This window comes from Capra hircus, chromosome 14 (assembly GCF_001704415.2).
Source record: "Capra hircus breed San Clemente chromosome 14, ASM170441v1, whole genome shotgun sequence".
Taxonomy (NCBI): Eukaryota; Metazoa; Chordata; class Mammalia; order Artiodactyla; family Bovidae; genus Capra; species Capra hircus.
In genome coordinates, this window is record NC_030821.1 from 25,856,810 (window position 1) to 25,884,447 (window position 27,638).

Consider the following 27,638-nt stretch of genomic DNA (forward strand, 5'->3'; position numbering starts at 1 on the left):
TAATCAAATTAATGATTCACTCTGAAAACACATCACTTTTAAAGTATCAAAGTAAAATTAACATGTTAACCTTCACAAGACCAAAAAGGAAATATATGTTCTGCAAAGTTAAAACATAGCAGGTTAGTTTATAGATTGCAAAGCAATAAAAAGATAAATTTATAATTGAAATTTAAACCAAAAAAACCTATACAACTTCAAAATGAAGTGTTTCTTCTATTGGATCACATGTTATAAGTTGTCGAAAGGCAAAAATGCCTAATCTTTATTATTGCTTTTATAAAACAACAAATGGAAAATTTAATACTAGCATTCAAGAATCTATAAAAATAATGTGCTTCCTTCTGTATCTTTTATTTTTTTTGGATAGGCGAGAAATGGATTTATTAATATAGGGTGCGTGTGAGGGATGCAGGCGAGCAGGCAAGGGGGGTTGCCTTCTTTACGTTTTAATATTACAGTTTCCCAGCCCTAGATTCTTTTCCCATTCTGTTATGAGGCAATTTCTTCCATTCCCACTGTTCCATTTGCCATTTACGTGGCAAGTGATATAATTAAAGAAATATTTTAAAATCTAAAACAGAATAGAAATAGAATAAAAATTTCAAACTGAAGTTTAACAGACAAAATCAGCACTTCCAGTTTCTGCTGTGACATGAAAAGAGCTTGGACGTCATCTATCCAATCTTTATAAAGAGAAAAAGGCTGAACAAGTATGACTGCTATGCCGTGAGGTCTATTCCAGTAGTCCTAAACAGAGGAAATGAGGCCTCTGCCACCTTGATAATGGGTACTCCAGGGTCCCTTAAACCTTCAGATAACTACAGCCCCAGCCAACAAAGCACTGTAATCTCATGACCCCAAATAATGACTAATTCACTGAGTATATACTGAATGTGACCAACAGAGACTATGAGAGATAATAAATCACTTATTGTTGTTTTGGACTGATGTATTTATTAGGTTACTAATTCAAGATTTTGATAGGCATATGAAAGAGACATACATAGAAACACTTCGGAAAAAAATCACATTAAGTATAGAGAAAAACAGAGATATTGACTGAAAATTTTTCCAAGACTGATGAAAATCATCTTCTATCATCATCAGCTCACTCAAATAGTTCATGAATTCTAATTAAACTTAAAAGAAAAAAAAAGATAACACCTAGACATCATAATGAAACTACAGAACTTCAAAGGCAGAGAGATCTTCAGGGAAGCCTATGAGAAAAAGATAAACAATTTTCAAAGGATGAAAAATAAAACTGATAACAGATTTTCAATAGCAACAATGGAACCCAGAAGTCTATGAAATGAGGGGCTCAATTTTGCTAAAAGAAGGGAAGAATCAGAATTCTATACCTAGAATGACTGTAATGAAAAATTCATTACAACTAAAAGAAATAAAAAATGTCTTCAGAGATGGATAAACAGCGAGCTTGTTATCAATAAAATATTACTAAAGAAAATTCTGAAATATGTGTTTCAGACACATGGAATAGGATCTCTATCTGATGAAAAGTTTAAACTTCAAGGAGAGGGTTATATAGATGAGTTCAATAAAATATTGATGGTATAAAACAACAACACTAATATCTTTCCAGACTAAAATAAAAACAATATAAGTTAGAATTCAAATACATGACAACAATAGGATATAAATGGGGGACAGGTGACTGAAATAAGCTGTGCTAAGTTTTGTATATTGTCCAGGGGGAATAAATTTTTTATGAAGTCAAGATCTTAATAATGTAAAATTAATTAACTAATGCATGTTAAAATCTCTAGGAAAATTCTTGAAATAATGCCTCTTTTATTATTTATAAAATAATTAAAAGTCTATCACTGATGGAATGGATAAATAAGTTATGGGATCACACAAAGAATCTCAACACAATGATATGAGTAAGCTACAACTATGTGCATCCATGTGGACAAATTTCAAAAATATTGTGTTAAGCAAAAGAAAAACAGCCATAGAAAAATACACACAATATCATTCCATTTACATAAATTTCATAAACACTCACAACCTCACAACAAATTCTTTAGTTGTACATATGCTGGCGGTAAAAACTTTTAAAGAAAAGCAAGGCGTTGGTTGACACAAACATCAGAAAGGGAAGAAGTACAAATGGCAGAAACACAAAAAGACACTGTCAATTTCTTGATTTAAGTAATGAGTACATAGAAATCTATTTTCAAATTGTACATATACACTCATATCCGTCTTGTTTAGGTATGTGCTATATTTTACAAACAGGCACCAAGAAATCCTTCTTTTTTCTAAGAAGCAAATTCCTGCAAAAACTAATGTATCTAGTAGGGCTCTTGGTTTTAAGCAAAAGAATGCACTACAAAGAACTCAAGAAAAAATCTATCTTGTAAAGTATATTATGCTGAATTTCTATTAGAATCGGCTAGTCCAACATGAAAACTCTGACGGCAGAATGATGCCCAGGTTACTCTGCTGGATTGTCCCTGAGCAACTGCCTTTTCAGCGATCACAGGGTAGATATTACTTCTGCACACACTGTGCAGCGGACAGTGTCACTAGATCTTCTGTCTCTGGAAGTTTCATGGCCCTTCTCTCTTCAGCATTGGAACTGATTTCTGAAATACCTCCTTTGTGACACTAGTTTCAAAATGATGGAGAATAATGGGCCTAAGTCACATGATAGAGAAGTTGAACACAGCAGAACCGTAAAGTATCATTCTCGTGGAGTTTATGTGAATACCATCTCCCTAAGCTGTGCAGTACAATCATAGGTGTTTGCAGAAGCCTTGGCACATGGCACGTGCTTGAAAAAAGAGTTTCTGGTTTCTAAATTCTAAAGGTATGGACTACTGAAGTGGGAAACTCCCCAGATTCAGAGGTGTTAGAAATGTTAGGTGGCTCTTATGGACTGAATTATGCTCCCTACAAAATTCGTATGTTGAAGCCTTTGTCCCTTTAGGGTGGGCCATAATCCAATCTGGCTTATGTCTTCAAAAGAGGAAATTTGGACATACAAAAAAGATGTCAGGGATGTGCACTCACAGAAGATAGGCCATGTGAAGACACGGTAAGAAGAAGAACATCTGCAAGTCAAGAAGAGAAGCCTCAACAGAAACCAAACATGCTAATACATTGATTTTGGATGCTTGGCTTCTAGAATTGTGAGAAAATTAATTTCTGTTGTTTAAGCAACCTAGTTTGTGTTATTTTGTTACAGCAACTTTGACAAACTAATACAGTGGTGAAAGGGGTAGGGCATGTGTTCACTGAAACTACTCACAAGAGAAAAAATATAGGACTAAAAATAATTTTCAAGCCAGAATAGTAATTAGCTTTGTAGAAATCTTGACTAGGATGTTGGAAATGATTTATATCTGGATTTAGGTGGTGGTTACAGAGTAGTGTGAGTATGTGTGTGTGTGTGTGTCTGTACTTAAAATTTTATTAGGCTTGTGCACATTACTATACATATATTTTATTTTTAAATACAAAGTTAATTTTTAAAAACTACTACAAAAATGCCAGATACTAGCTTTACTGACAAGGTCTTTTATATTTTCAAAAACTAGATATTTCTCAAGCTATACAAACTGCCACAGAATCTGGAAATAAAGCTAATGAATTAATTTTATTAAATTAGCATAATTCTGAAACTGAGACCAGATAAATAACTGACCCAATGTCACTTAGAAATACTGATTTTAAAAAGTCAATTGTTAACAACACATCTCAAAGGTGAATTAACAGATAAATCTCTCACCAGGATGATGCAGGATTAATTCCAGGAATGCACAGTCCACTGCTGAGTTTATTAATGTATTCTACCACCTATGTCAGTAGATGTCCAATGGCATTCCACACAGATTCCTGATTTTGGAAATGAACAAACAGGCAAAACCAGAAGTAGCTGCTCAAGGTTTTTAAAATATCTGGTAAAAGCAGGAAGCTGAGTGGACACCCACTACCATCACTATCGGTTGACACTGCACCAACTGGTAGTTCCAGAACAATGAGATAAAACGAAAACAGAAAGGATTAAAGGCTATTGTTTGTAGACAATGTAACTATATGCTTAGAAAACTAGAGAAAACCAAAGCTCTAAAATTAATGGGTTTTCAGCAAAGTAGCAGAATAGAAGATAAACATGCTAAAAGTAATAGCAGTCTTTTCAATAAGCTAAAAGAAATAATTGGAATGATACATGGTTTTCATGTTTTTCAGAGGTCAGTTAGGTCAGACATCAAAATCATTGGAGGAATTAATAATTTGTCTCCTAGAAATCTAACTTATGGGCACAATTAGCATTTAGATAATTAGTAATAAACCAAGATGTTCACTGCAATGTCACTAAGCTAACAAACTGCGGCATAACGTAATTTTTGGATAGGAAATTGGTTAAATATATCAAGTACATTCATAAGACAGACATGTAGGTCTCCATTAACAATCACATACTTGAATTACTAAAATAATGAGGCAATGTCTATAATATAAAGCTATATGAAAAGAATGGCCTGCAAAACTTTGTAATGCTTCATTAAAACATCATATATAAATAGTAAAATAAAGGACTAGAAGACAAGTATGTCAAAATTAAGTAGTGATTATATGAAGGATTGTGATTAATTACTTTTACTTTTTTTCTCTTTGTTTAATGTTTATTTATTTATTGGCCGCACTGGGTCTTAGTTGTGGCATATAGGATCTTTTAGCGTGGCACATGAGATCTTTTTTAGTAGCAGAATGTGGGATTCAGCTCCCCAACCAGGGTGATTGAACCCGAGCCTCCTGCATTGGGAGCATGGAGTCTTAGCCACTGGACCACTAGGGAAGTCCCTCTTTTCCTTTCCTTATATTTTTTATGCTTTTGTGTATTTACATTTTCTATGATATTCATTTTATAAGCACAAATATAGATGCTATTAATAATATTTCAAATTACTGTCCCTATGGTGGGATCTGGGCAGGTTTCTGGTTTGATGAAATTCTAATCTTTTAAATAAATTTATAATACACTCACCTAGAGCCAGACATCCTGGAATGTGAAGTCAAGTGGGCCTTAGGAAGCATCACTACGAACAAAGCTAGTGGAGGTGATGGAATTCCAGTAGAGCAATTTCAAATCCTGAAAGATGATGCTGTGAAAGTGCTGCACTAAATATGTCAGCAAATTTAGAAAACTCAGCACTGGCCACAGGAAAGGACTGGAAAAAGTTAGTTTTCATTCTAATCCCAAAGAAAGGCAATGCCAAAGAATGCTCAAACTACCGCACAATTGCACTCATCTCACACACTAGTAAAGTAATGCTCAAAATTCTCCAAGCCAGGCTTCAGCAATACATGAACCGTGAACTACCAGATGTACAAGCTGGTTTTAGAAAAGGCAGAGGAACCAGAGATCAAATTGCCAACATCTGCTGGATCATGGAAAAAGCAAGAGAGTTCCAGAAAAACATCTATTTCTGCTTTATTGACTAGGCCAAAGCCTTAGACTGTGTGGATCACAATAAACTGTGGAAAATTCTGAGAGAGATGGGAATCCCAGACCATCTGACCTGCCTCTTGAGAAACCTGTATGCAGGTCAGGAAGTAACAGTTAGAACTGGACATGGAACAACAGACTGGTTCCAAATAGGAAAAGGAGTATGTCAAGGCTGTATATTGTCATCCTGCTTATTGAACTTATATGCAGAGTACATCATGAGAAACACTGGGCTGGAGGAAGCACAAGCTGGAATCAAGATAGCCAGGAGAAATATCGATCACCTCAGATATAGAGATGACACCACCCTTATGGCGGAAAGTGAAGAACGAAAGAGCCTCTTGACAAAAAAAACAGGAGAGTGAAAAAGTTGGCTTAAAGCTCAACATTAGGAAAACTAAGATCATAGCATCCGGTCCCATCACTTCATGGGAAATAGATGGGGGAACAGCGGAAACAGTGGCTGACCTTATTTTTCTGGGCTCCAAAATCACTGCACATGGTGATTGAAGCGATGAAATTAAAAGACACTTACTCCTTGGAAGGAAAGTTATGACCAACCTAGACAGCATATTAAAAAGCAGAGACATTACTTTGCCAACAAAGGTCCGTCTAGTCAGGGCTATGGTTTTCCCAGTGGTCATGTATGGATGTGAGAGTTGGACTATAAAGAAAGCTGAGCACTGAAGAATTGATGCATTTGAATTGTGGTATTGGAGAAGACTCTTGAGAGTCCCTTGGACTGCAAGGAGATCCAACCAGCCCATCCTAAAGTCAGTCCTAGGTGTTCATTGGAAGGACTGATGTTGAAGCCGAAACTCCAATACTTTGGCCACCTGATGCGAAGAGCTGACTCATTTGAAAAGACCCTGATGCTGGGAATGATTGAGGGCAGGAGAAGGGGATGACAGAGGATGAGATGGTTGGATGGCATCACTGACTTGATGGACGTGGGTTTGGGTGGACTCCAGGAGTTGGTGATGGACAGGGAGGCCTGGCGTGCTGCGATTCATGGGGTCGCAGAGAGTCAGACATGACTGAGCGACTGAAGTTTGTAATTTGACTTTTTATGAAAATCATCTTTTTCACATTATAGCCTCATCTCAGAGACCAAGTGAGCACTCTTTAAGGTGTCTGAGGGTTCTTGCCAAAAATGAGCTGCCTTTTTTCTTGAAAGTGTGAGCTAGAAAGTGAGTAGAAATTAACTGTGATTGGTAAAGGTTTTATCATTGTATTTCAGAATGGGATTTTTCAGTGGTGCTATAGCTGTAATTGTTAGATAGCTCTCATATAATTGCTTTCATCAAGTGATTCTAATTCTGTCCTCTTGGGTCTCTCAGAATATGTCTAGTCCTTCCTTCACATGCAAGCCCTTCAAATATTTGAAAACTTTTTATCCCCCCTGGGTTTTCTCAAGTCTGAATGTCTCCAGATTCTTCAACTGTTTCTCATAGGTCATGATTTTGTCTCTACAACACTGATGCCATCCTTCAGACATATTCCCTTATTTCAGACACAGTGAATGAGAAAACCTTATTGACAAGCCATCAAAAAGATGAAAAGTCAATGGTAAGGTTTTAGTTTTATTTTTCAGTGCTATCTATTAGAAAAAAAATGTTTTCCTTTTAAAAGTTAGTTTCCAGGAAGTATGCTTCATTGTAACTCAGTTCAGTTCAGTTCAGTTGCTCAGTCGTGTCCGACTCTTTGCGACCCCATGAATCGCAGCATATTCAGAAAATACTAGGTTAAGGATGCATTTTATTAAATTATATAATGACTTCTGGAAGCAGAGGGGCAGTATAGGCTAGTGTTTAGGAGCATAGGATCTGGAATCAGAGCATCTGGGTTCCAATCCTTCTGTACCATATATAGCAGTATGACCTTGAGCATGACTGTGTTTATTTCCTTCTCTGTAAAATGGATGGCAATACTACTAAACATCTCATGGATTGCTGAGAACTAAACAGGATAATGTATGTAAAGCACTTAAGTCACAGTGCCTGGCACATGGTGGTCTTTTCAAGTAAAACTTTACATAAAATGTTGTCAAAGTCATTTAAAAATCACCAGAATGTCTTTATGAAGACAGCAATTATATGGAGCATCTACACAAAGATAGAAAGCATATGTTATCAACAGTGGTTTTTGCAATATTGGGCTTCCCGGGTGGCTCAGAGGTTAAAGCGTCTGCCTGGAATGTGGGAGACCTGGGTTTGATCCCTGGGTCGGAAAGATCCCCTGGAGAAGGAAATGGCAACCCACTCCAGTATTCTTGCCTAGAGAATCCCATAAGCGGAGGAGCCTGGTGGGCTACAGTCCATGGGGTTGCAGAGTCGGACACGACTGAGCGATTTCACTTTCACTTTGCAATATTTCATTGTCTTCAGTGCGTGACTTTATTTAAACACTGAATTTTAGAAATTTGAATCAGTGGATATAGAACTTTATTGTGAAAAATATTAATAGGGCATGTGGATCAATTAACAAAGTTCAGTGTTCCCGGAGAGAAATGATGAGGGTTTGATTCTTGAGAGAGAACAGTTTCACAACAATGAAAACGACCACTTTACTGAGCAGTTAACCCTGTACCAACTATTCACTCAGAGTGGAGGAGGAGGAAGGGCAGGGAGAGAAGGGAGAATGAGAGAGTAGGTAAGAGAAGGGAGGGGGAGGCAAAAAGGAAAGTTGTTTAGTGCTCGCTAACATGGACTGAGTGCAGGCACTGTGCACAAATCGCTTCATTTAACCTCACAACTCTATGAAACAGGTATTGGAAAAAGTCTTTAGAGAAGTTAAGAAACTTATCCAGGACCAAGTTGTAACAATTTTTAATTGGCCAAAAAGAAATGAAACCTAGTTCTTAGTCTTAATAATAACTTAGATTAAGTTATTATTGGGGGAAAAACTGTTTAGGTAAGGATGGAGGTCTGGAATGTAAATGACACAGTAGAGATAAGTGTGAATTTGAGTGGAGCAGGCGGGGAATAAAAATAATTCTTTGCTTTTTGCATTTCTGAAGGCATTATCCAAGACATTCTAAGTATATATATATATGTATATATATACAAAGACCTTTAGATTACACTAAATCAATTTTGCATTACAAAGGAATTGACTGGTAAAGGTCAAGAGCAACACTTAAAAGACTAGGTAACATTCTCAATCCTTTTACTTAATTCTAATTTCTGGGAATGTAAAATGAGACATGGACGATAAAAACACTTTTTCTTTTCAGTCAAGGGGATTTTTAAATTTGGTAATTTTAGAAAGATCCATGTTTGCCTCAATTTGGTAAAATAAAGCTTACCAATGGGAATTAGCTTTAACCAATGTTTTCTTAAATTCATACACCAAAGGAAACCTTTCAGGACCCAGCAGCCTGTTTTAGTCATGGCATATTCACTTTCAGAGAGATGCAGAATTTGGAGGGTGATATTGCCAAGCCAGTGCTTTCTTCTTCTCGATACACACCTGATTAAAGGCTACAGGATCAAAGAGCAAACCACTTACAGCAAAGTACTGCAGACCCAAAAGCTCATCTGTGAATGGAATCACTTAAAACTATTTTAAAGGGTCATCACAAAGAGGGTGCTTATTTTTAGAAATGCATTTTCTTTTGATACAAAGAAAAATGTTGGCCATTTCCCTTATGTTTATAACAACATTCCAATTTAATCTTCAGTTTAAAAATTCTTTAATTATTGCACAACTGTGTTTTGTTGATTGCACAACACCCATGTCTCTGTTCTACGTGTGTGTGTGCATGTGTGTGTGTGTGTGTGTGTGTGTGTGTGTGTGTGTATAGATTCCTTTACTTTATGGTAATAATGTATGTTAAAGCTAAGATCTACAATTTTTATTCCACTGAGGAAAGCTTTAAACGTGAAGGATGGGGGGAAAAGTCTGATAGAAAATATTCTGTTATAGAAACCATTATATTTTTACTAATTTATTATTTATTACTCACCCAAATATTTTTCTGGTAACAGCAGTGAAGCTGGAAAAGAGCATGGTATTGTATGTATTTGTCCCAAAAGTTTATCCTTAACTCCACATCCGTGTTCTTCACCATTTAATGTCAGTGACTTTATGTCATGTACATATATTGAAGGACTTCAAGTACAAGTAACCTACACATGTTGGAATTATTCTTAGGGTGATGATTAGAATCTTGTACAGAAAAAGGCCTTCCGATCTAAATTTCCTTTCTTAGTTATCATGATTATCACTGAAAAATCTGGAAGAACACATGCCAAAACACAACTGCATGTTTTTTTGTCCAGTCATACATAAGAACCTAGCATAATTATTCTTGAATTAAAACCAAAAGCAAGTTCATAAGAGTTATGCTCTTTTAAATACTGAAACTCCATCTAGTATTCAGAAATTCAGTGAGTTATATTTACTTCATTTTTGTTTATAGTGCAATTAAAAGTTGAAAGACAAAAAAAAATGTAAGTAAGTTATATGAAACACTGCATAAAACTTTATTCCTCTGTCTTAGGCATTTTTATTTTGAGCAAATATATTGTTCTAATGTAGTACAACTTTCAAGTTTTTTCTTTCATTGTTTTATATAATTTAAGAGTGAACTTTTAAAAATAAGCAAACAAACAAAAAACAAAAGAAGTTTGTCTACTCCTAGAAGAGAGAACCCAAAAAACACTGGGTAAATTAAAACACACACACACACACATACATTAGTTCTGCTTCTCTACAATTTAGTCATTATAGTAGAATATAAGTTTCAAACACACAAAACCTCGAGTCTCCTGGTACATCTTAGGTTACCATCTCTTATTCCACTGGCATTCCTATGTCAGGGCAGAGTGTTCTTAGGATAATTTAGCTGAAAAAAGAGGAAAAAAGCTACAGTTCTTCCTTGTTGTCTATTCAAACATCCAGAGATGCCAAAGGGAATTCTCTCATTTTTTTCTTTAGATGCTCCAAAAGGAAGAGAATCATTTCAACATTTTTTAAACTTTGATGAATGATGAACTTAAATTTCATTCTGTTACTTAGTAAAAGAATATAGCATCTCACAAGAGAAATTCTGTCAGTATGGGACTTACTTAAAAAGAAAACAAATAATAAACTATATAGTCAACTGTTCTTCCCAGAGTTCCTTAAGTCACTATGATTAGACAAGAAATGGCTGCCAGGGGATCAAATGGTAAACCTGAAAACTAATGGCCAAGTTACAATACAAAGCTGTTTTGAGACTCACTTGAAATGGTGTAACTCATTAAAAGTGAATGTTAACTAAAAGTGGAAAATGAAGCAAATATGAGACATTATTATTGGCTGTCAGTGAAACCTCATTTGAGTCCTACAGATCTTCAGAGAACAAGGCCCAAGTTCCAAGACAAGGGAGTTATGTCTAGATAAGAAAGAATGATCTCTAATTATGTCATCTATTTGATGCATGAGACAGGGTGCTCAAGGCTGGTGCACTGGGATGACCCTGAGGGATGGGATGGGGAGGGAGGTGAGAGGGGGTTCAGGATGGGGAATACATGTACACGCATGGCTGAGTCATGTCAACGTATGGCAAAAACCACTACAATATTGTAAAGTAATTAGCCTCCAATTAAAATAAATACATAAAATTTTAAAAAATAAAAATTAAAAAATTATGGGCTTCCCATGTGATATTAGTGGTAAAGAAGTCACCTGCCAATACAGGAGATGTAAGAGACGTAAGTTTGATCCGTGAGTTGGGAAGATCCTCAGGAGGAGGGTGTGGCAACCCACTCCAGTATTCTTGCCTGTAGAATCCCATGGACAGAAGAGCCTGGTGGGCTAGTCCATAGGACTGCAAAAAGTCAGACTCGACTGAAGTGACTTAGCACAGCACATTAAAACATCTACTGAAACATACAGATCACTTAGAATTCTGGATGGCTATTCACACATTCTGCCCAGTATTTTGTAGACCTGATTATACTAACTCACCAGCAGAAAATTTAATTTTTAAGTAAGAATGATAAGTTTCAATACTTGTCACAGCTTTTAAAGTTCTGTCGCTATTAATGTAGTAGCGTACCGTAAGTATGCTACTTACGGCAGCATATATGGTGCCAATGTACTGACCTTTCGATATACAAAGATAAACTTCTAACTTGCCACTAGGAGATTCATGATTTGCTTTGTTTTCAAAAGTTGTGATAATTTTAAGCAGATCTACGCGACCCTTTTCTGGTCTTCTCGCATCCAATGGCATACACTTAGGAAACACTGGCAAAGGTTCAAGGTGCAAGTCTCTGGCTAGGAGTAGAGAAACACTGATTGACTTCTGCACAGATGACCAACAGCTCCATTCTAACTGGCAAACTGAACAGACATAACTAATCAGTGCATCCTCTCTATGCAGACTATTTGTCTTTAAAATAAAGACATACTCCCTAAGTTGAGGAAACCAGAGGAAATCACTTGAATAAACAAATAGGTAGTGGAGGAAATATCTACTAAGTATCTACTATTTAGGGAGTATCTACTGTTTAGGGAGTACAGAGATGAACAAATTATGGTTACCAGGCTTAAAAGGGAATGTAGAGGTTAAGAAAAACAACATATCTACAAATAAATGCAATCGAATACTGTTTTACTCCCTCAGAAGAGCACCACATTTCAAGCCCTGATCAAGTAAGACTATCTTTCTGCAATCCATTTGTTTTTTTCCATGCTATTCTGCACACAAGTCATCCTCTGGTCCTCAAACAGCTGCTATCTAACACTGATGCACATGGAATCTTAGAAGTATACTTTTAAGTCATCAGACTTATGCATAGACAGATATATACTTCATTTATTTAGCTGGAATTGTGCCTAAGCACCCATGCTGCTTCCCAGTTCAAAATGTCAGCTTCTCCATTGTCCTCACAATACTCAAAAACAAAATTAATCAATCTGGCATTGTTCTACAAGTCTCATTAGGCTAAATGGAAGTCAGCATGAAAGTCACAGTTTTAGAACCAAAATAGGAGATGCTTAATGTTATTTCTTGCAGATTCAAACAGTCAAACAGTTTATTAAATACAGGAGATGAAAAATTAACAAAACTTAACAGTGTTTGTGCTACCTCTCCAGTAAGTTAACACTTTTCCAGAGGATGGTTTAATCTCTGAGAGAAATAAAATGTGTGGGAGTAAATTATTTGCATGGAAAATACATAAAACAATTTAACAGCAGGCTCCTTCTGAGAGTCTAATTAAAGACTCATTGGAAGTTTTAAACATTTCCCTCTAGCCCTGACCTTGTTTCCTTCTCTTCCTGATGGTCTTTACTGCTCAGTATTTTACCACTGACGTCTAAGGCTGAGGCAAACCTGATTTAGGGCTTCCACTGCTCCTGTATTAGCACTGGTACTAAAATCAAGAGTTTACTTTCCAAGTGACCTCTTGAAGATGCATGAGGATCTTTGAGGATAGCTGTATCTCTTCCTTTGTCCACACATCCAACTGGAAAACAAAATATTGGTTAGATATGGGGATCAACAGTAGGCCGACAAACAGAATTCCAAGTTCAGAATATTGTCATTTTAGAAGTCAATAGTTTTATATGCTGTTTAGCTGTGAAATACAAAGGAAGGAAAATATCTGAGATCATTAGAATATCTGCTTCTATTTTTTGCTTCTACCAAAAAAGAGCCAAGACCAAGAGAAAGTTTTGAAACTTCTCATAAATTGCAGTCTTGTGTAGATTTTAACAAGTTTTCCATTGACCTTAATCATTTAAAAAAAAAGGATACCGTGACACTTCACCAGTCTACTTTCAAAGTTTCAAATACAACAGTACCTAACAAACTGACATTTGTGTCTGTGTATCACATAAACTGTAAACTCATGGAAAGAAGTGCTGGGGAACTCTTTGTAAGCTTTTGAAAAGGTACATTTATCAAACTCTCTCCCTCCAAGTCCACAATTTTTCCTCTGTACCATTCTGAACAACATTTATTCATTCATTCAATAGTTTGTGCGTGTTAAGTTGCTTCAGTTATGTCTGACTCTTTGCGACCCTATGGACTGTAGCCCGCCAGGCTCCTCTGCCCATGGGATTCTCAAGGAAAGAATACTGGAGTGGGCTGCCACGTGCTCCTCTACGGGCTCTTCCCACCTCGAGACTGAACCCACCTCTTTTACGTCTCCTGTATTGGCAGGCGGGTTCTTTACCACTAGCACCACCTGCAAAGTCTATTCAGTAATTAAGCGCCTAATACAAGCCAGGCATTAGGAATTTGGCAAAGAACAAGACAAATATTATCCATAAACAAATGAAACTGATAGTCTAGGGCAAATATTAACCAATTAATTATAAAATTATTAATGTAAGTGGGGTTCAGTTCAGTCGCTGTCATGTCTGACTCTGTGACTCCACAGACTACAGCATGCCAGGCTTCCCTGTCTATTACCAACTCCGGAGCTTGCTCAAACTCATGTGCATTGAGTTGGTGATGCCATCTAACCATCTTGTCCTCTGTCATCCCCTTCTCCTCCCGCCTTCAATCTCTCCCAACATCACTCTTTTCTAGTGAGTCAATTCTTCTCATTGGGTGGCCAAAGTATTAAAGCTTCCATTTCAGCATCAGTCCTTTCAATGAATATTCAGAACTGACTTCCTTTAGGATGGACTGGTTTGATCTTGCAGTTCAAGGGACTCTCAAGAATCTTCTCCAGCACCATAGTTCAAAAGCATCAATTCTTTGGCATTCAGCTTTATGATCAAACAGTCACATCCATATGTGACTACTGGAAAAACCATAGCTTTGACTAGACCGACCTTTGTGGGCAAAGTAATGCCTCTGCTTTTTAATATGCTGTCCATGTTGGTCATAACTTTTCTTCCAAGGAATAAGCGTCTTTTAATTTCATGGCTGCAGTCACCATCTGCAGTGATTTTGGAGGCCGAGCCCAAGAAAATAAAGTCTGTCACTGTTTCCATTGTTTCCCCATCTATTTGCCAAGAATTGATGAGACCAGATGTCATGATCTTAATTTTCTGAGAGTTTTAATACAGCTTTTTCACTCTCCTCTTTCACTTTCAAGAGGCTCTTTAGTTCCCCTTTGCTTTCTGCCACAAGGGTGGTGTCAGCTGCATATCTGAGGTTATTCATATTTCTCTCTGCAATCTTCATTCCAGCTTGTGCTTCATCCAGCCCAGCATTTCACATGATGTCCTCTGCATATAAGTTAAATAAACGGTGACAGTACACAGCCTTGATGTACTCCTTTTCCAATTTGGAACCAGTCTGTCATTCCATGTCTCGTTCTAACTGTTGCTTCTTGACCTGCACAGATTTCTCAAGAGGCAAGTAAGGTGGTCTGGTATTCCCATCTCTACGAATTTTCCACAGTTTGTTGTAATCCACAGAGTCAAAGGCTTTCGTGAAGTAGATGTTTTTCTGGAATTTTCTTGCTTTTTCTATGATTCAATGGATGTTGGCAATTTGATCTCTGGTTCTTCTGCCTTTTCTAAATCCAGCTTGAACATCTGGAAGTTCTCGGTTCATGTATGATTGAAGCCCAACTTGAAGAATTTTGAGCATAAGTAATACAAATGAGATAAAACTGTAATGGAAGAATCTAGCCTAGTTTGGGGGTAAAAGAAATTTTACTTTCGTAAGGAAATGTCAAGTTTTCTTTGGTAACTGAGTTGAGTTCTGGAGAAAAAATAAACTAAAAGTACATGTGTGCTTCTGGAAAGAGGGAGACAGGAGAAAAAATTTATTCCCAGGTAGGGAACAGCATTACAAACATTAAAGAACAAGGAGGACTCTTGCTCTTTAGAGAAGTATTTTTCAAATGTGAATTGATACCAATTAGATTATGAATACCAACAGAATAGAAAAAGAGATCACCACATATTGAAAGGGTGGGTATTGTTTTATAAACTTTTGCATCAAATATGTTTTTATAGTATTGGGTTATAATGTAATGTTTCTCGTATTCTTCAGTAGCCAAAATAGCTGGAAGTTACTGCTCTGAAGGGCAGAGAAGGTCAGTGTGCCTTGAGGCTGGTATACAAGGAGGATGCAGCAAGCAGATACTAGATAATGACAGTCAGGGATTCAGTCTTTAGGCTAACAATGCGGAGCCACTGAAGAATTTTAAACAGGGAGGAAAAACAAGCAGATTTTTTTTTTTGTCATTCTGCTAACTTTATTCTTTATACACAGTTTGGGTAAAGTAAGACCCAACAAGGTTTCCACTGGCCCCCATCCCCACTCCACTTTTGAGGCTTTAAAAAGTGACTAATAGTTGATACTAGTAATGATTTCCAAGATTGCAGAATTTCCATAGTAGAACAAAGCTGTGCATTTGGTTTCTGAAAGAAAATAAGAGACCCTCTTAAGAGGTGACCATAAGAGAAAGATGATGAGTGGAAGGGGCCAGGGGGGTCTGTTGTCCCAGTTCACACCAACCTAGGAAGGTTCCCCCACCTGCAACATGAAGCAGCCTGTAACTCCCACACAGTCACAATGTACTTAAAATGACACTCAGAAAAATATGGAATGCTTCAGGAATTTGTGTGTCATCCTTGCACAGGGGCCATGCTAATCTTCTCTGTATCGTCCAATTTTAGTATATGTGCTTCCAAAGCGAGGACAAAACAATCAGATTTAAATTCTAAAAGACTACTCTCATATGGAAAACAGCTGGGAATGGTGGGAGGGGAAACATCAAGAATACTTACAGGGAGAATAATTCAGAAGCTACTGTACTCATCAAACAATGGATGCCAGCATGGCTAAGAGTAGCGGCAGGGAAGTAGATTCAAAACACGAAATACAAAATAAATGAAAATCATTGAAATAAAAAGCTGAATGGATGTGTAACGGCAAATCAGAAATACCTGAAGTGAATCAGAAGACAAATCTGAAGAAATTACCCAAAATCTAATGCAGCACAGACACGGAGGTAAAAAATATGGAAGGTAGGGAGGTTTACCTGGTGTGAGAACTCAAAACCTGCATTTGCAGGTGTATTCTTATCCACTGGACCACTTGGAAGTCCTTAACATGTAATTTTGACCTTAGTGTCATGAAGAAAGCTGCTACTGAAGTCATCTTGCTCTCCACTTGTTATTTGTGTCGTCTGTCCTTTTCATTGTAACTTCATAAATTAAGACATTATTTTGTACAGTAATATCCATTTCCTTGTTCATTCTATATTGTGATTAGACTTTTTTCCTCGAATTGCTTTTTGCATTTCTTTTCCATTCGTGTTCCTCAGTTTTACAACACTGTGGCTAAGTGAATTTTACTTATATTGACAGTTATTTATTGGGCCTTCTGATTCTAAAAATGGATTTTGTCTTGCATTAGTCCTGGAAAAGTAACTCTTCGGATATTTCTCTTTTTTTCAGTTCCTCAGGTTTTGAGTTCTCACACCTAGAGCCCACACCCCACAAGAGAAACCTCCACCCTCCGCAACTAGAAAAAGCCTGTACGTAGCGCAAGCTAAGGCCCCACATGGTTATTAAAATTTTTAGGGTGAATTTCTCAAAATTCTCCAAGCCAGGCTTCAGCAACACATGAATCTTGAACTTCCAGATATTCAAGCTGGTATTAGAAAAGGCAAAGGAACCAGAGATCAAATTGCCAACATCTGCTGGATCATCGAAAAAGCAAGAGTTCCAGAAAAACATCTATTTCTGCTTCTGTGTGGATCACAATAAACTGTGGAAAATTCTGAAAGAGATGGGAATACCAGATCACCTGACCTGCCTCTTGAGAAACCTATATACAGGTCAGGAAGCAACAGTTAGAACTGGACATGGAACAACAGACTGGTTCCAAATAGGAAAAGGAGTACGTCAAGGCTGTATATTGTCACCCTGCTTATTCAACTTCTATGCAGAGTACATCATGAGAAACGCTGGGCTGGAAGAAACACAAGCTGGAATCAAGATTGCTGGGAGAAACATCAATAACCTCAGATATGGAGATGACACCACCCTTATGGCAGAAAGTGAAGAGGAACTAAAAAGCCTGTTGATGAAAGTGAAAGTGGGGAGCGAAAAAGTTGGCTTAAAACTCAACATTCAGAAAAGGAAGATCATGGCATCCGGTCCCATCACTTCATGGGAAATAGATGGGGAAACAGTGGAAACAGTGGCAGAGTTTATTTTTTTGGGCTCCAAAATCACTGCAGATGGTGACTGCAGCCATGAAATTAAAAGACACTTACTCCTTGGAAGGAAAGTTATGACCAATCAAGATAGCATATGAAAAAGCAGAGACTTTACTTTGCCAACAAAGGTCCATCTAGTCAAGGCTATGGTTTTTCCAGTGGTCATGTATGGATGTGAGAGTTGGACTGTGAAGAAAGCTGAGTGCTGAAGAACTGATGCTTTTGAACTGTGGTGTTGGAGAAGACTCTTGAGAGTCCCTTGGACTGCAAGGAGATCCAACCAATCCATTCTGAAGGAGATCCGTCCTGGGATTTCTTTGGAAGGAATGATGCTAAAACTGTAATTCCAGTACTTTGGCCACCTCATGCGAAGAGTTGACTCATTTGAAAAGACTCTGATGCTGGGAGGGATTGGGGGCAGGAGAAGGGGACGACAGAGCATGGATGGCTGGATGGCATCACCGACTCAATGGATGTGAGTCTGAGTGAACTCCGGGAGTTGGTGATGGACAGGGAAGCCTGGAGTACTGCGATTCATGGGGTCGCAAAGAGTCGGACATGACTGAGGGACTGAACTGAACTAAAGGCGGCAAGAAATGGAGGTGAAAAAAGCCAAAGTGGAACATATAGAAAGTTTTATAGTAAGATGGTAGAAAGAAACTCATATATTATAAGAGGAAATGGATTTAACATTTCAGTTAGACACATGACTATCAGCCTAGTTTCATAAATTCCAGGTAAGAAGCTGGAAACACCCCATGTTCAACAACAGTTGACTGAATTAGTTATCGTATGGTCAGACCAGAGAATACTACAAAGCAGTGAAAAAGAATGGACTATAGATGAATTTATCCATTTAACATGGGTAAGTTTCAGTGCTGACAATGCAACCCATATAATACAAATCATTTCAATTAAATATACATCAAAAATATGAAGAAAAGAAATAGGTTTTTTTTGTAGGGATATACAAAGAAATAACACAAAGTCATGGCAATGGTTACTTCTTGGGGACAAGGAGGAAAATACAATCAGTGAGGGGCTCACAAGCTCTTTAAAGTTAAGAGAACCACTCAATTTCTCAAGCCAAGTAGTAGGTAGGAGATATTAGTTAATGGGTATAGGTTTTATTTTTCTTTAAACTGGAGATGTTAAATACAGTCTTTTGTATATTTCATATTTTAACAAGCAAACATGTTTATGAACATGAATAAAGTTTTAAAAAAGATACACAAGCAACTATTTAAGTTTCTGTGACGTGTTCCCAGTGCCTGTAAAAGCTGCTGACACAAAGAAGTGCCTATTATAGAATGGAAAAAAATAAAGAGCACAAAAATATTAACTGGTACATCATTTGAGGTCAACATCTTACTAGGACAGTTTACCTGTTATCAAAACCTAAAGTTAAATCCAGAACCAAGTAATTTGCTTTTATACATGCTTCAAATATACATTTCATCAATAAATACATTTTGGTAATATGCAAATATGATCATTAGTTATATAGTTTTTTTCTGACTGATATTGGTAATCCATAGTGACATCATTATTTGAAAAATAAAGTAGTAAAATATGAATATTAGCTTTAGGCAAAGGCAAATCGGAAGTGGTCAAACAGGAGATGGCAAGAGTGAACATCAACATTCTAGGAAATCAGTGAACTAAGATGGACTGGGATGGGTGAATTTAACTCAGATGACCATTATATCTCCTACTGCGGGCAGAAATCCCTTAGAAGAAACAGTCAACAAGACTCCGAAATGCAGTACTTGGATGCAGTCTCAAAAACGACAGAATGATCTCTGTTCGTTTCCAAGGCAAACCACTCAGTATCACGGTAATCCAAGTCTATGCCCCAACCAATAATGCTGAAGAAGCTCAAGTTGAACGGTTCTATGAAGACCTGCAATACTTTCTGGAACTAACACCCAAAAAAGATGTCCTTTTCATTATAGGAGACTGGAATGCAAAAGTAGGAAGTCAAGGAAACACCTGGAGTAATAGGCAAATTTGGCCTTGGAATACAGAATGAAGCAGGGCAAAGGCTAATAGAATTCTGCAAAAAGAACGCACTGGTCATAGGAAACACCCTCTTCCAACACCACAAGAGAAGACTCTACACATGGATATCACCAGATGGTCAACACTGAAATCAGACTGATCATGTTCTTTGCAGCCAAAGATGGAGAAGCTCTATACAGTCAGCAAAAACAAGACTGGGAGCTGACTATGGCTCAGATCATGAACTCCTTACTGATAAATTCAGACTTAAATTGAAGAAAAGTAGGGAAAACCACTAGACCATTCAGGTATGACCTAAATCAAATCCCTTATGACTATACAGTGGAAGTGAGAAATAGATTTAAGGGACTGATCTGATAGACAGAGTGCCTGATGAACTATGCACAGAGGTTCGTGACATTGTACAGGACAGGAATCAAGACCATCCCCAAGAAAAACAAATGGAAAAAGCAAAATGGCTGGCTGAGGAGGCCTTACAAATAGCCATGAAAAAGCGAAAAGCAAAGGAGAAAAGGAAAGATATACCCATTTGAATGCAGAGTTCCAAAGAATAGCAAGGAGAGATAAGAAAGCTTTCCTCAGGAATCAATGCAAAAAAATGAGGAAAACAAGAGAATGGGAAAGACTAGAGATCTCTTCAAGAAAATTAGAGATACCAAGGAAACATTTCATGCAAAGATGGGCTCAATAAAGAACAGAAATAGTATGGACCTAACAGAAGCAGAAGATATTAAGAAGAGGTGGCAAGAATACATAGAACTATACAAAATCATGACCCAGATAATCACGATGGTGTGATCACTCACCTAGAGCCAGACATCTTGGAATGCAAAGTCAAGTGGGCCTTAGAAAGCATCACTACGAACAAACCTAGTGGAGGTGACAGAATTCCAGCTGAGCTATTTCAAATCCTGAAAGATGATGCTGTGAAAGTGCTGCACTCAATAGGCCAGCAAACTTGGAAAACTCAGCAGTGGCCACAGGACTGGAAAAGGTCAGTTTTCATTCCAATTCCAAAGAAAGGCAATGCCAAAGAATGCTCAAACTACCACACAACTGCACTGATCTCGCACACTAGTGAAGTGATGCTTACAATTCTCCAAGCCAGGCTTCAGCAATACATGAACCATGAACTTCCAGATGTTTAAGCTGGTTTTAGAAAAGGCAGAAGAACCAGAGATCAAATTGCCAATATCTCCTGGATCATTGAAAAAGCAAGAGTTTCAGAAAAAACATCTATTTCTGCTTTATTGACTATGCCACAGTCTTTTGACTGTGTGGATCACAATAAACTGTGGAAATTTCTGAAAGAGATGGGAATACCAGACCACCTGACCCACCTCTTGAGAAATCTGTATGCAGGTCAGGAAGCAACAGTTAGAAATGTACATGGAACAACAGATTGGTTCCAAATAGGAAAAGGAGTACATCAAGGCTGCATATTGTCACCCTGCTTATTTAACTTACATGCAGAGTACATCATGAGAAACGCTGGGGTGGAAGAACAAGCTGGAACGAAGATTGGCGGGATAAATATCAATCACCTCAGATATGCAGATGACACCACCCTTATGGCAGAAAGTGAAGAGGAGCTAAAAAGCCTCTTGATGAAAATGAAAGAGGAAGTGAAAAAGCTGGCTTAAAACTCAACACTTAGAAATCTAAGATCATGGCATGTGGTCCCATCACTTCATAGCAAATAGATGGGGATAGTGTCAGGCTTTTATTTTTCTGTGCTCCAAAATCACTGCAGATGGTGACTGAAGCCATGAAATTAAAAGATGCTTTCCTTGGAAGGAAAGTTATGACTATCCTAGACAGCATATAAAAAAGCAGAGACATTAGTTTGTCCACAAAGGTCCGTCTAGTCAAGGCTATGGTTTTTCCAGTAGTCATGTATGTATGCGAGAGTTGGACTATAAAGCTGAGCACCAAAGAATCGATGCTTTTGCACTGTGGTGTTGGAGAAGACTCTTGAGAGTCCCTTGGACTGCAAGGAGATCCAACTAGTCCATCCTAAAGGAGATCAGTCCTGGGTGTTCATTGGAAGGACTGATGTTGAAGCTGAAACTCCAATACTTAGGCCACCTGATGTGGAGAGCTGATGTGGTGTTCATTTGAAAAGACCCTGATGCTGGGAAAGATTGAGGGCAGGAGGAGAAGGGGACGACAGAGGATGATATGGTTGGATGGCATCACCGACTTGATGGACATGGGTTTGGGTGGACTCTGGGAGTTGGTGATGGACAAGGAGGCCTGGCATGCTGCAGTTCATAGGGTCGCAAAGGGTCAGACATGACTAAGTGACTAAATTGAACTGAACTGAACTTTATATAGTATATAATCTTGAAAGAACATTTAAATATAAAAAAAATCAGATAGTCATTAAAGTTTTATATATTCCAATAGGTCCTTTTGGGAACCAAATAGTATCAAATGATTATATTGGTTAAAAAATACACCCTCTGCTCTCATTTCAAGATAATGAGATGGTTTTGTGAATCAAGATCCTCGTTTACAACCTACTAAACATATATCCTCTAACCCTATGTAAACTTAGTCTGGAAGAATTTATAAAGCAATAACGATGTAAGGATAGACAGTGTGATATAACTGAAAAAGTCTGTTTTCAATTCCATGCTTTAACGTTTACTAGGTATGACCTTGAGTAAACCATCTGTGTATGTTTCCTCATCAACAATATATAAATATTAACACCAAATTTTCAGTGCTTCCAGGCATGAGTAGGGCAGTCAAATGTTTGATTCCTTTTTCTTCCCTTTGGGTTATTTACACATATAGGTGTTAAAAATCCCTGACAAATTCTCTTTCCTCCCTACAGTTTTTATTGGTCCACTATGACAAATGAAGTAACTGCCAGACTTGGTTTTAATTGCTAGTGATATAATCACCTAGAAATCTTTGCTATTAACACCTTGGTTGAACAACTGACTTAAAAAGTGAGTGTTAATGATGTTTTCAGAACATTTTGCCCTCGGGTCACTGGTGAAGATGGAAACAAAGGCATCTTAACACCCTTCCCATTTCAATATAGCCTGACTAACACATGCAATTTTATATAACTATTGCTCCATTTATTACAGATCAGTACTTTTGATCCAAGGAATTAGCTCCTACATGAGGTAATAAGGGTCTACTTCTATCTAGTTACTGATATGCCACCTTTTGGTATTTTCTTTATGAACCTTGATCATTTTGTACTATAAGCGGTCCTCTAAACTTGGCATTCTCACAACACTGGTTATAGATGAGTCAAAAATTAGCATTTGGCTTATCCTCTTTGGGAATCTTCCCCTCTAGTTTCAGCACCTTTGCATTACAGTTTAGAAGAACCAATACCACAAACCAGAGATCTGAACACAACACAAGCACCAGATCTGACCTGTATTCTCCGAACTTAACTGTGTGTTAATGGTGGCCTGATCAGGTGTCAAATAAAAGAAAAATATGCATGTATCTTTTATCTTTGTACCATTTGTTGAGACCAGTTAATAGATATTTCTGTTATGTGACTGGGCTTTAGTTCAACAAAGTGGAAAATCAAACCACTTGTAGGTAAAGGAGACTAATGGGGACTGTATATACTTCTTGAATATTTAACTCTGTTTAATATTCTGTGTGTTTAACTCTGTGTATGTGCACACACACATGTACATCATATTTAATAAGGTATTTACAAAATTCAGCTTACACTCCTATTTAAGTCTCTGTAGTAGCCTAGCGAGTGACTAAAGAGCCACTTTAACTAAGGCATTAAGAAGTGGTAGCCTTATTTGCTAATAGCCCCAACTGGAGACAATCAAACTATTCTAAAAGAGGTACAGGTCAAACAATGTGGTACATTAATATCATGGAACACAACTTAGAAATAAAAAGAAACAAACCACAGACATACATGATAACTTGAACAGATCTCAAGGGGATTCTGAGCAGAAAAAGCTAACCTCAAAAAAAGTCATATACTGTTGCTATAACGTTCTCATAATGACAAGATTATATCTCCACTGTGGCTCAGATGGTAAAGAATCTGCCTTTAATGTGGGAGACCCAGGTTCCAACCCTGGGTCAGGAAAATCTCCTGGAGAAAGGAATGGCTATCCATTCCAGTATTCTTTCCTGGAGAATTCCATGGACAGAGGAGCCTGGCAGGCTACAGTCCATGGGGTCACAAAGAGTGGGACACAACTGAGTGACTAACACTTTCATATAATAAAACTACAGATAAAGAGAACACATCAGTGGCTGTCAGGTGTTAGAGCTGGTTGGAGTAGGCATGACTCCAAAGGGGTAGCATAAGGAGACCTTCCTGATGATGATGAGAGCTCTGTATCTTGACTGTAGAGATGGTAACACAAAAAGTGATAAAATGGCACACAGAGTTATTCATACCACTGTACCAATATCAATACCCCAGTTTGAGATTGGATTATAGGAACATACAAGGAAAAAATTGGGAAAAACTATATTTAGGTTGCATAAGACCTCTCTCTGCTATTTTTGCAACTTATTGGAAAACTATTGATATAATTATTCCAAAATGAAAAGTTAAAAAAAAAAATCACACACTTACATACACAAAGAAATAAAATGGTCAATTTTATTCAAATTCTCCAAAATTATACTAAATACGTTGTTTCTAAAAGGTTTCACCTTTATATAATGGTTTTATTATTTCACCTTTCTTTTACAGGTTTTTCAATTTTTCTGTACAGTTCTTCAGTAGAAGCCAGAGTCCTGAGCTGCCCAGTTAGGAGCCTAAAATACACAAAAAGAAATCAACAGGATGAAAAGAAATAATTTCTGAAAAGCCAACTTTGAAAAAAAGTGACACTAGTATTTTTTAGCCACACTTCTGCCAATCTATTCTCCACGACTTTAACAACTTCCTCAATTACCAAATGTGAGGTGTTTCCGAACAACACAACAAAATACCATCTGATACAGTTTTTGACCATTTAAAAGTATAACAATGACAATATCACCAATATTATAACCCCAAACAATACAACTTGACCCTTAAGCATACAGAAATAACAACTACACGTTAGTTATTTTTCAGGCTCAGTTAATTCTACACTTGGATGGAATAGGAAAGGACAATAAAGTTTAAAACTGAAGGACTATGCTAAGGACACAAATCTGTTAAAAACTTCAATCAGATGAGATCCTTGAACGCAGCTTGACTGTTTTCTAAAAACTTTCTACCCTCCAGCTGTAAGTAATCATAATGCCTGAAAAGTATCAGGGGTAGTTTGGAATCCCAAAATTTCAAGGCTATTCAAATTCCTTTAATATCTAATATGCAGGATTTCTACCCAAAGTGGAAATCTATTTTTCTGACACTTAAATATGAATATCAGATAAAGTCAAATTTTGTAAAATCAACACTAATATAATAAGATCAACATTGTTGCAGAAGTAGTTCTTTAAAGGAACAGAAATTTCAAGTACTTGAAAGAGAGATAACACATGTAACTTATCATCTGCCAGTATCAAAATGATGTGTTGAAAACACTAAGGAAATGACATAATGAAGGCACACAGGAAGGGTAAAAGAAAAAAAAACCCACTTGTAATAAAACTAGGAACACATAATTTAATTTTTGTTTCCTAACTAATGCACAAAAATCTAAGAAAAATCTTTTCAGTTTAGTGATTCTTAAATAAAATTACCCCCAAATACAAAACCAGACACAACCAAAATTAATTTGTTCTCAAATGATGCCCATGTAACAATTATATTATTTACTGCCAAATTTGAGACAACAGAAGATGTGTGGTTCTTACCTCTGACCTACTATTCTGATTAAGTTTCTTCTCAATATTCATGGCCAACATCTGGCTTCTAAATGAAAGGCTTTTGGTCTTTTCAATCACTTGCTGATAGGGTGAGACTGCATTGTTACCCATAACCACATGACCCTAAAATGAGAGAGAAAAATTGGTCCTATAACGTTAACAATTGAGTTTCTTAAGTTATAAGTATGACATCACAACCTAGATGTATGTTGCAAATATTTTTATGCACAGTACAGACGACAATATTCATCCAACAACAAAAAACCAGGAAATTGCTGCTGCCTTCAAAAAAACTATTATACATTAAAACAAAAATTCTAGAATAAATGTCCCAACAAAAACTTCCTCCCAAAATATAAAATAATCAGCAACTGATATCTAGTACATAGCACAGACAACACTCACTAATTTAGAATCAATCTTGGCATCCAGCCTTGCATTTCTAATCAAATTTACAATCCACCTTTCAGCTTCTTCTGGAGTCATGTTCAGTTTATCTGCCAACATGCTAATGGAAAAGAAAAAAGAAATAAAATGACATTAACTGAGTTAAAAACTTAGTTTTATATACACAGTCTCTGACCTATACTCTATATGGAAACTTTTAAGTACTTATGGGTCATCTTCTCTTAAATATTATGACTCTTAAAATTGCATTGTTCATGTTTGTGCTATTTTCTTGAGCTGTTCACAATCTAGCTCATTTCACCTAACAGATTTAAGGTTTTTGAAGGGAGGGCCCCATATTCTGTATTTACACAAATCCTTCTAACTTCCATAAAAGTATCTTACTTAGTAGTGCTCCACTACTAATGATCTAAGGGAGTAAAATGTTGTACAATGTGTAATGATTATAGACATTAAAACCCATTACAAGGAGCATCAGAAATTAAGAATAATAAAATGCAGCACATAACTAAAATTCAGGGCTGTTGAATTTCATTTTCTTCTGCACTAAGGACACTCCCTTGAACTGTACACTATAGATACCTAAATGGCCACTGAGTTTAAGTAAAAAGAGACATACATACAGAAAAAACACGAACGGAGGAGAGGGGGAAGGAGAAAGATGACAGACACCAAGACCCTGATTTAAAGTCTTTGATGTCATCAACCAATTTGCATTTTCTAATTAATGATCAGAAGCCTCTTGAAAAAGAGGCCACTGCAGGGCTTAATTTATCAGGATTAACACAAACACAAGCCTTCATAGCAGGTAAGTCAGTCAGTCAAATGATGAAAGAGTATCTATGTATGCATGTATAATATTTAAAAGGATGGTATACATATATGCATATACAGGTGAAGTGAAGTGAAGTCGCTCAGTTGTGTCCGACTCTTTGCGACCCCGTGGACTGTAGCCTACCAGGCTCCTCCCTCCATGGGATTCTCCAGGCAAGAGTACTGGAGTGGGTTGCCATTTCCTTCTCCAGGGGATCTTCCCGACCCAGGGATCGAACCCAGGTCTCCCACATTCCAGGCAGACGCTTTAACCTCTGAGCCACCAGGGAAGCCCTAAATACAGGTGTTTGGACACAAATATTAACTCTCCTCTTTTACTCGTCTTCAATGAAGATATTATACACTTGCAGGTCTTCTAATATTATCACTACTTTAACGGAAAAAAAAAAAAAAAGAATATCAAAATTCCTAACCTGATAGCACTCCCAATTTTAAAGTATAAATTTTTAATACATTGAAATCATATAGCTATGTAATTGTAGAAGTCTTAATCCAAAAGTAATCAATCAAGTTAACAAAAATACCTTTATGGGAATAATATAATCGGTGCTATTTCTATTTCATGTTTACTGACAAAGAGAAGGATTTCGTTCCAAATATAAAAAGTTAGGCTATCATTAAAGTTACTGGTAAATCAATGAAGGCAATCATTTAAAATTTATCCCTAAAATAAGCTTGAAGTTAAAAAACATCATGATGATGAGTATGAGCCAACTCGACCATAAAACTCCTTGATTTACATGTCAAGTTCTGTTCTCTTTTTATGATCAATTTTGCCTTAAGTACATATTCTCAGCAAACAAAGAACAATTAGTCCATGACTACTACTTCAATTTCATGATCAGGTTTCATTTTATTCTCTTTATCATTGTTCTCTAAGCAAACCCTATTTTATTTATGTTACTAAAAATAGGGAAGTGTGTCATTTTACTGAAACAACA

The 27,638-nt window shown here is 37.0% G+C and overlaps 1 protein-coding gene across 1 annotated transcript in view; it reads right to left on the reverse strand.

Annotated features, from left to right (window-relative positions):
• The window catches only part of EIF3E (eukaryotic translation initiation factor 3 subunit E), a 47,683-nt gene continuing 44,280 nt past the window's right edge, over positions 24,236 to 27,638 (reverse strand). The window contains exons 11-13 of the mRNA XM_005689158.3: positions 25,861 to 25,963; positions 25,444 to 25,578; positions 24,236 to 24,411 (exon numbers count right to left, since the gene is read on the reverse strand). Coding sequence (XP_005689215.1) covers positions 24,373 to 24,411; positions 25,444 to 25,578; positions 25,861 to 25,963 — 277 coding nt within the window. The 3' untranslated portion in view covers positions 24,236 to 24,372. The remainder of the gene's footprint in view (positions 24,412 to 25,443; positions 25,579 to 25,860; positions 25,964 to 27,638) is intronic.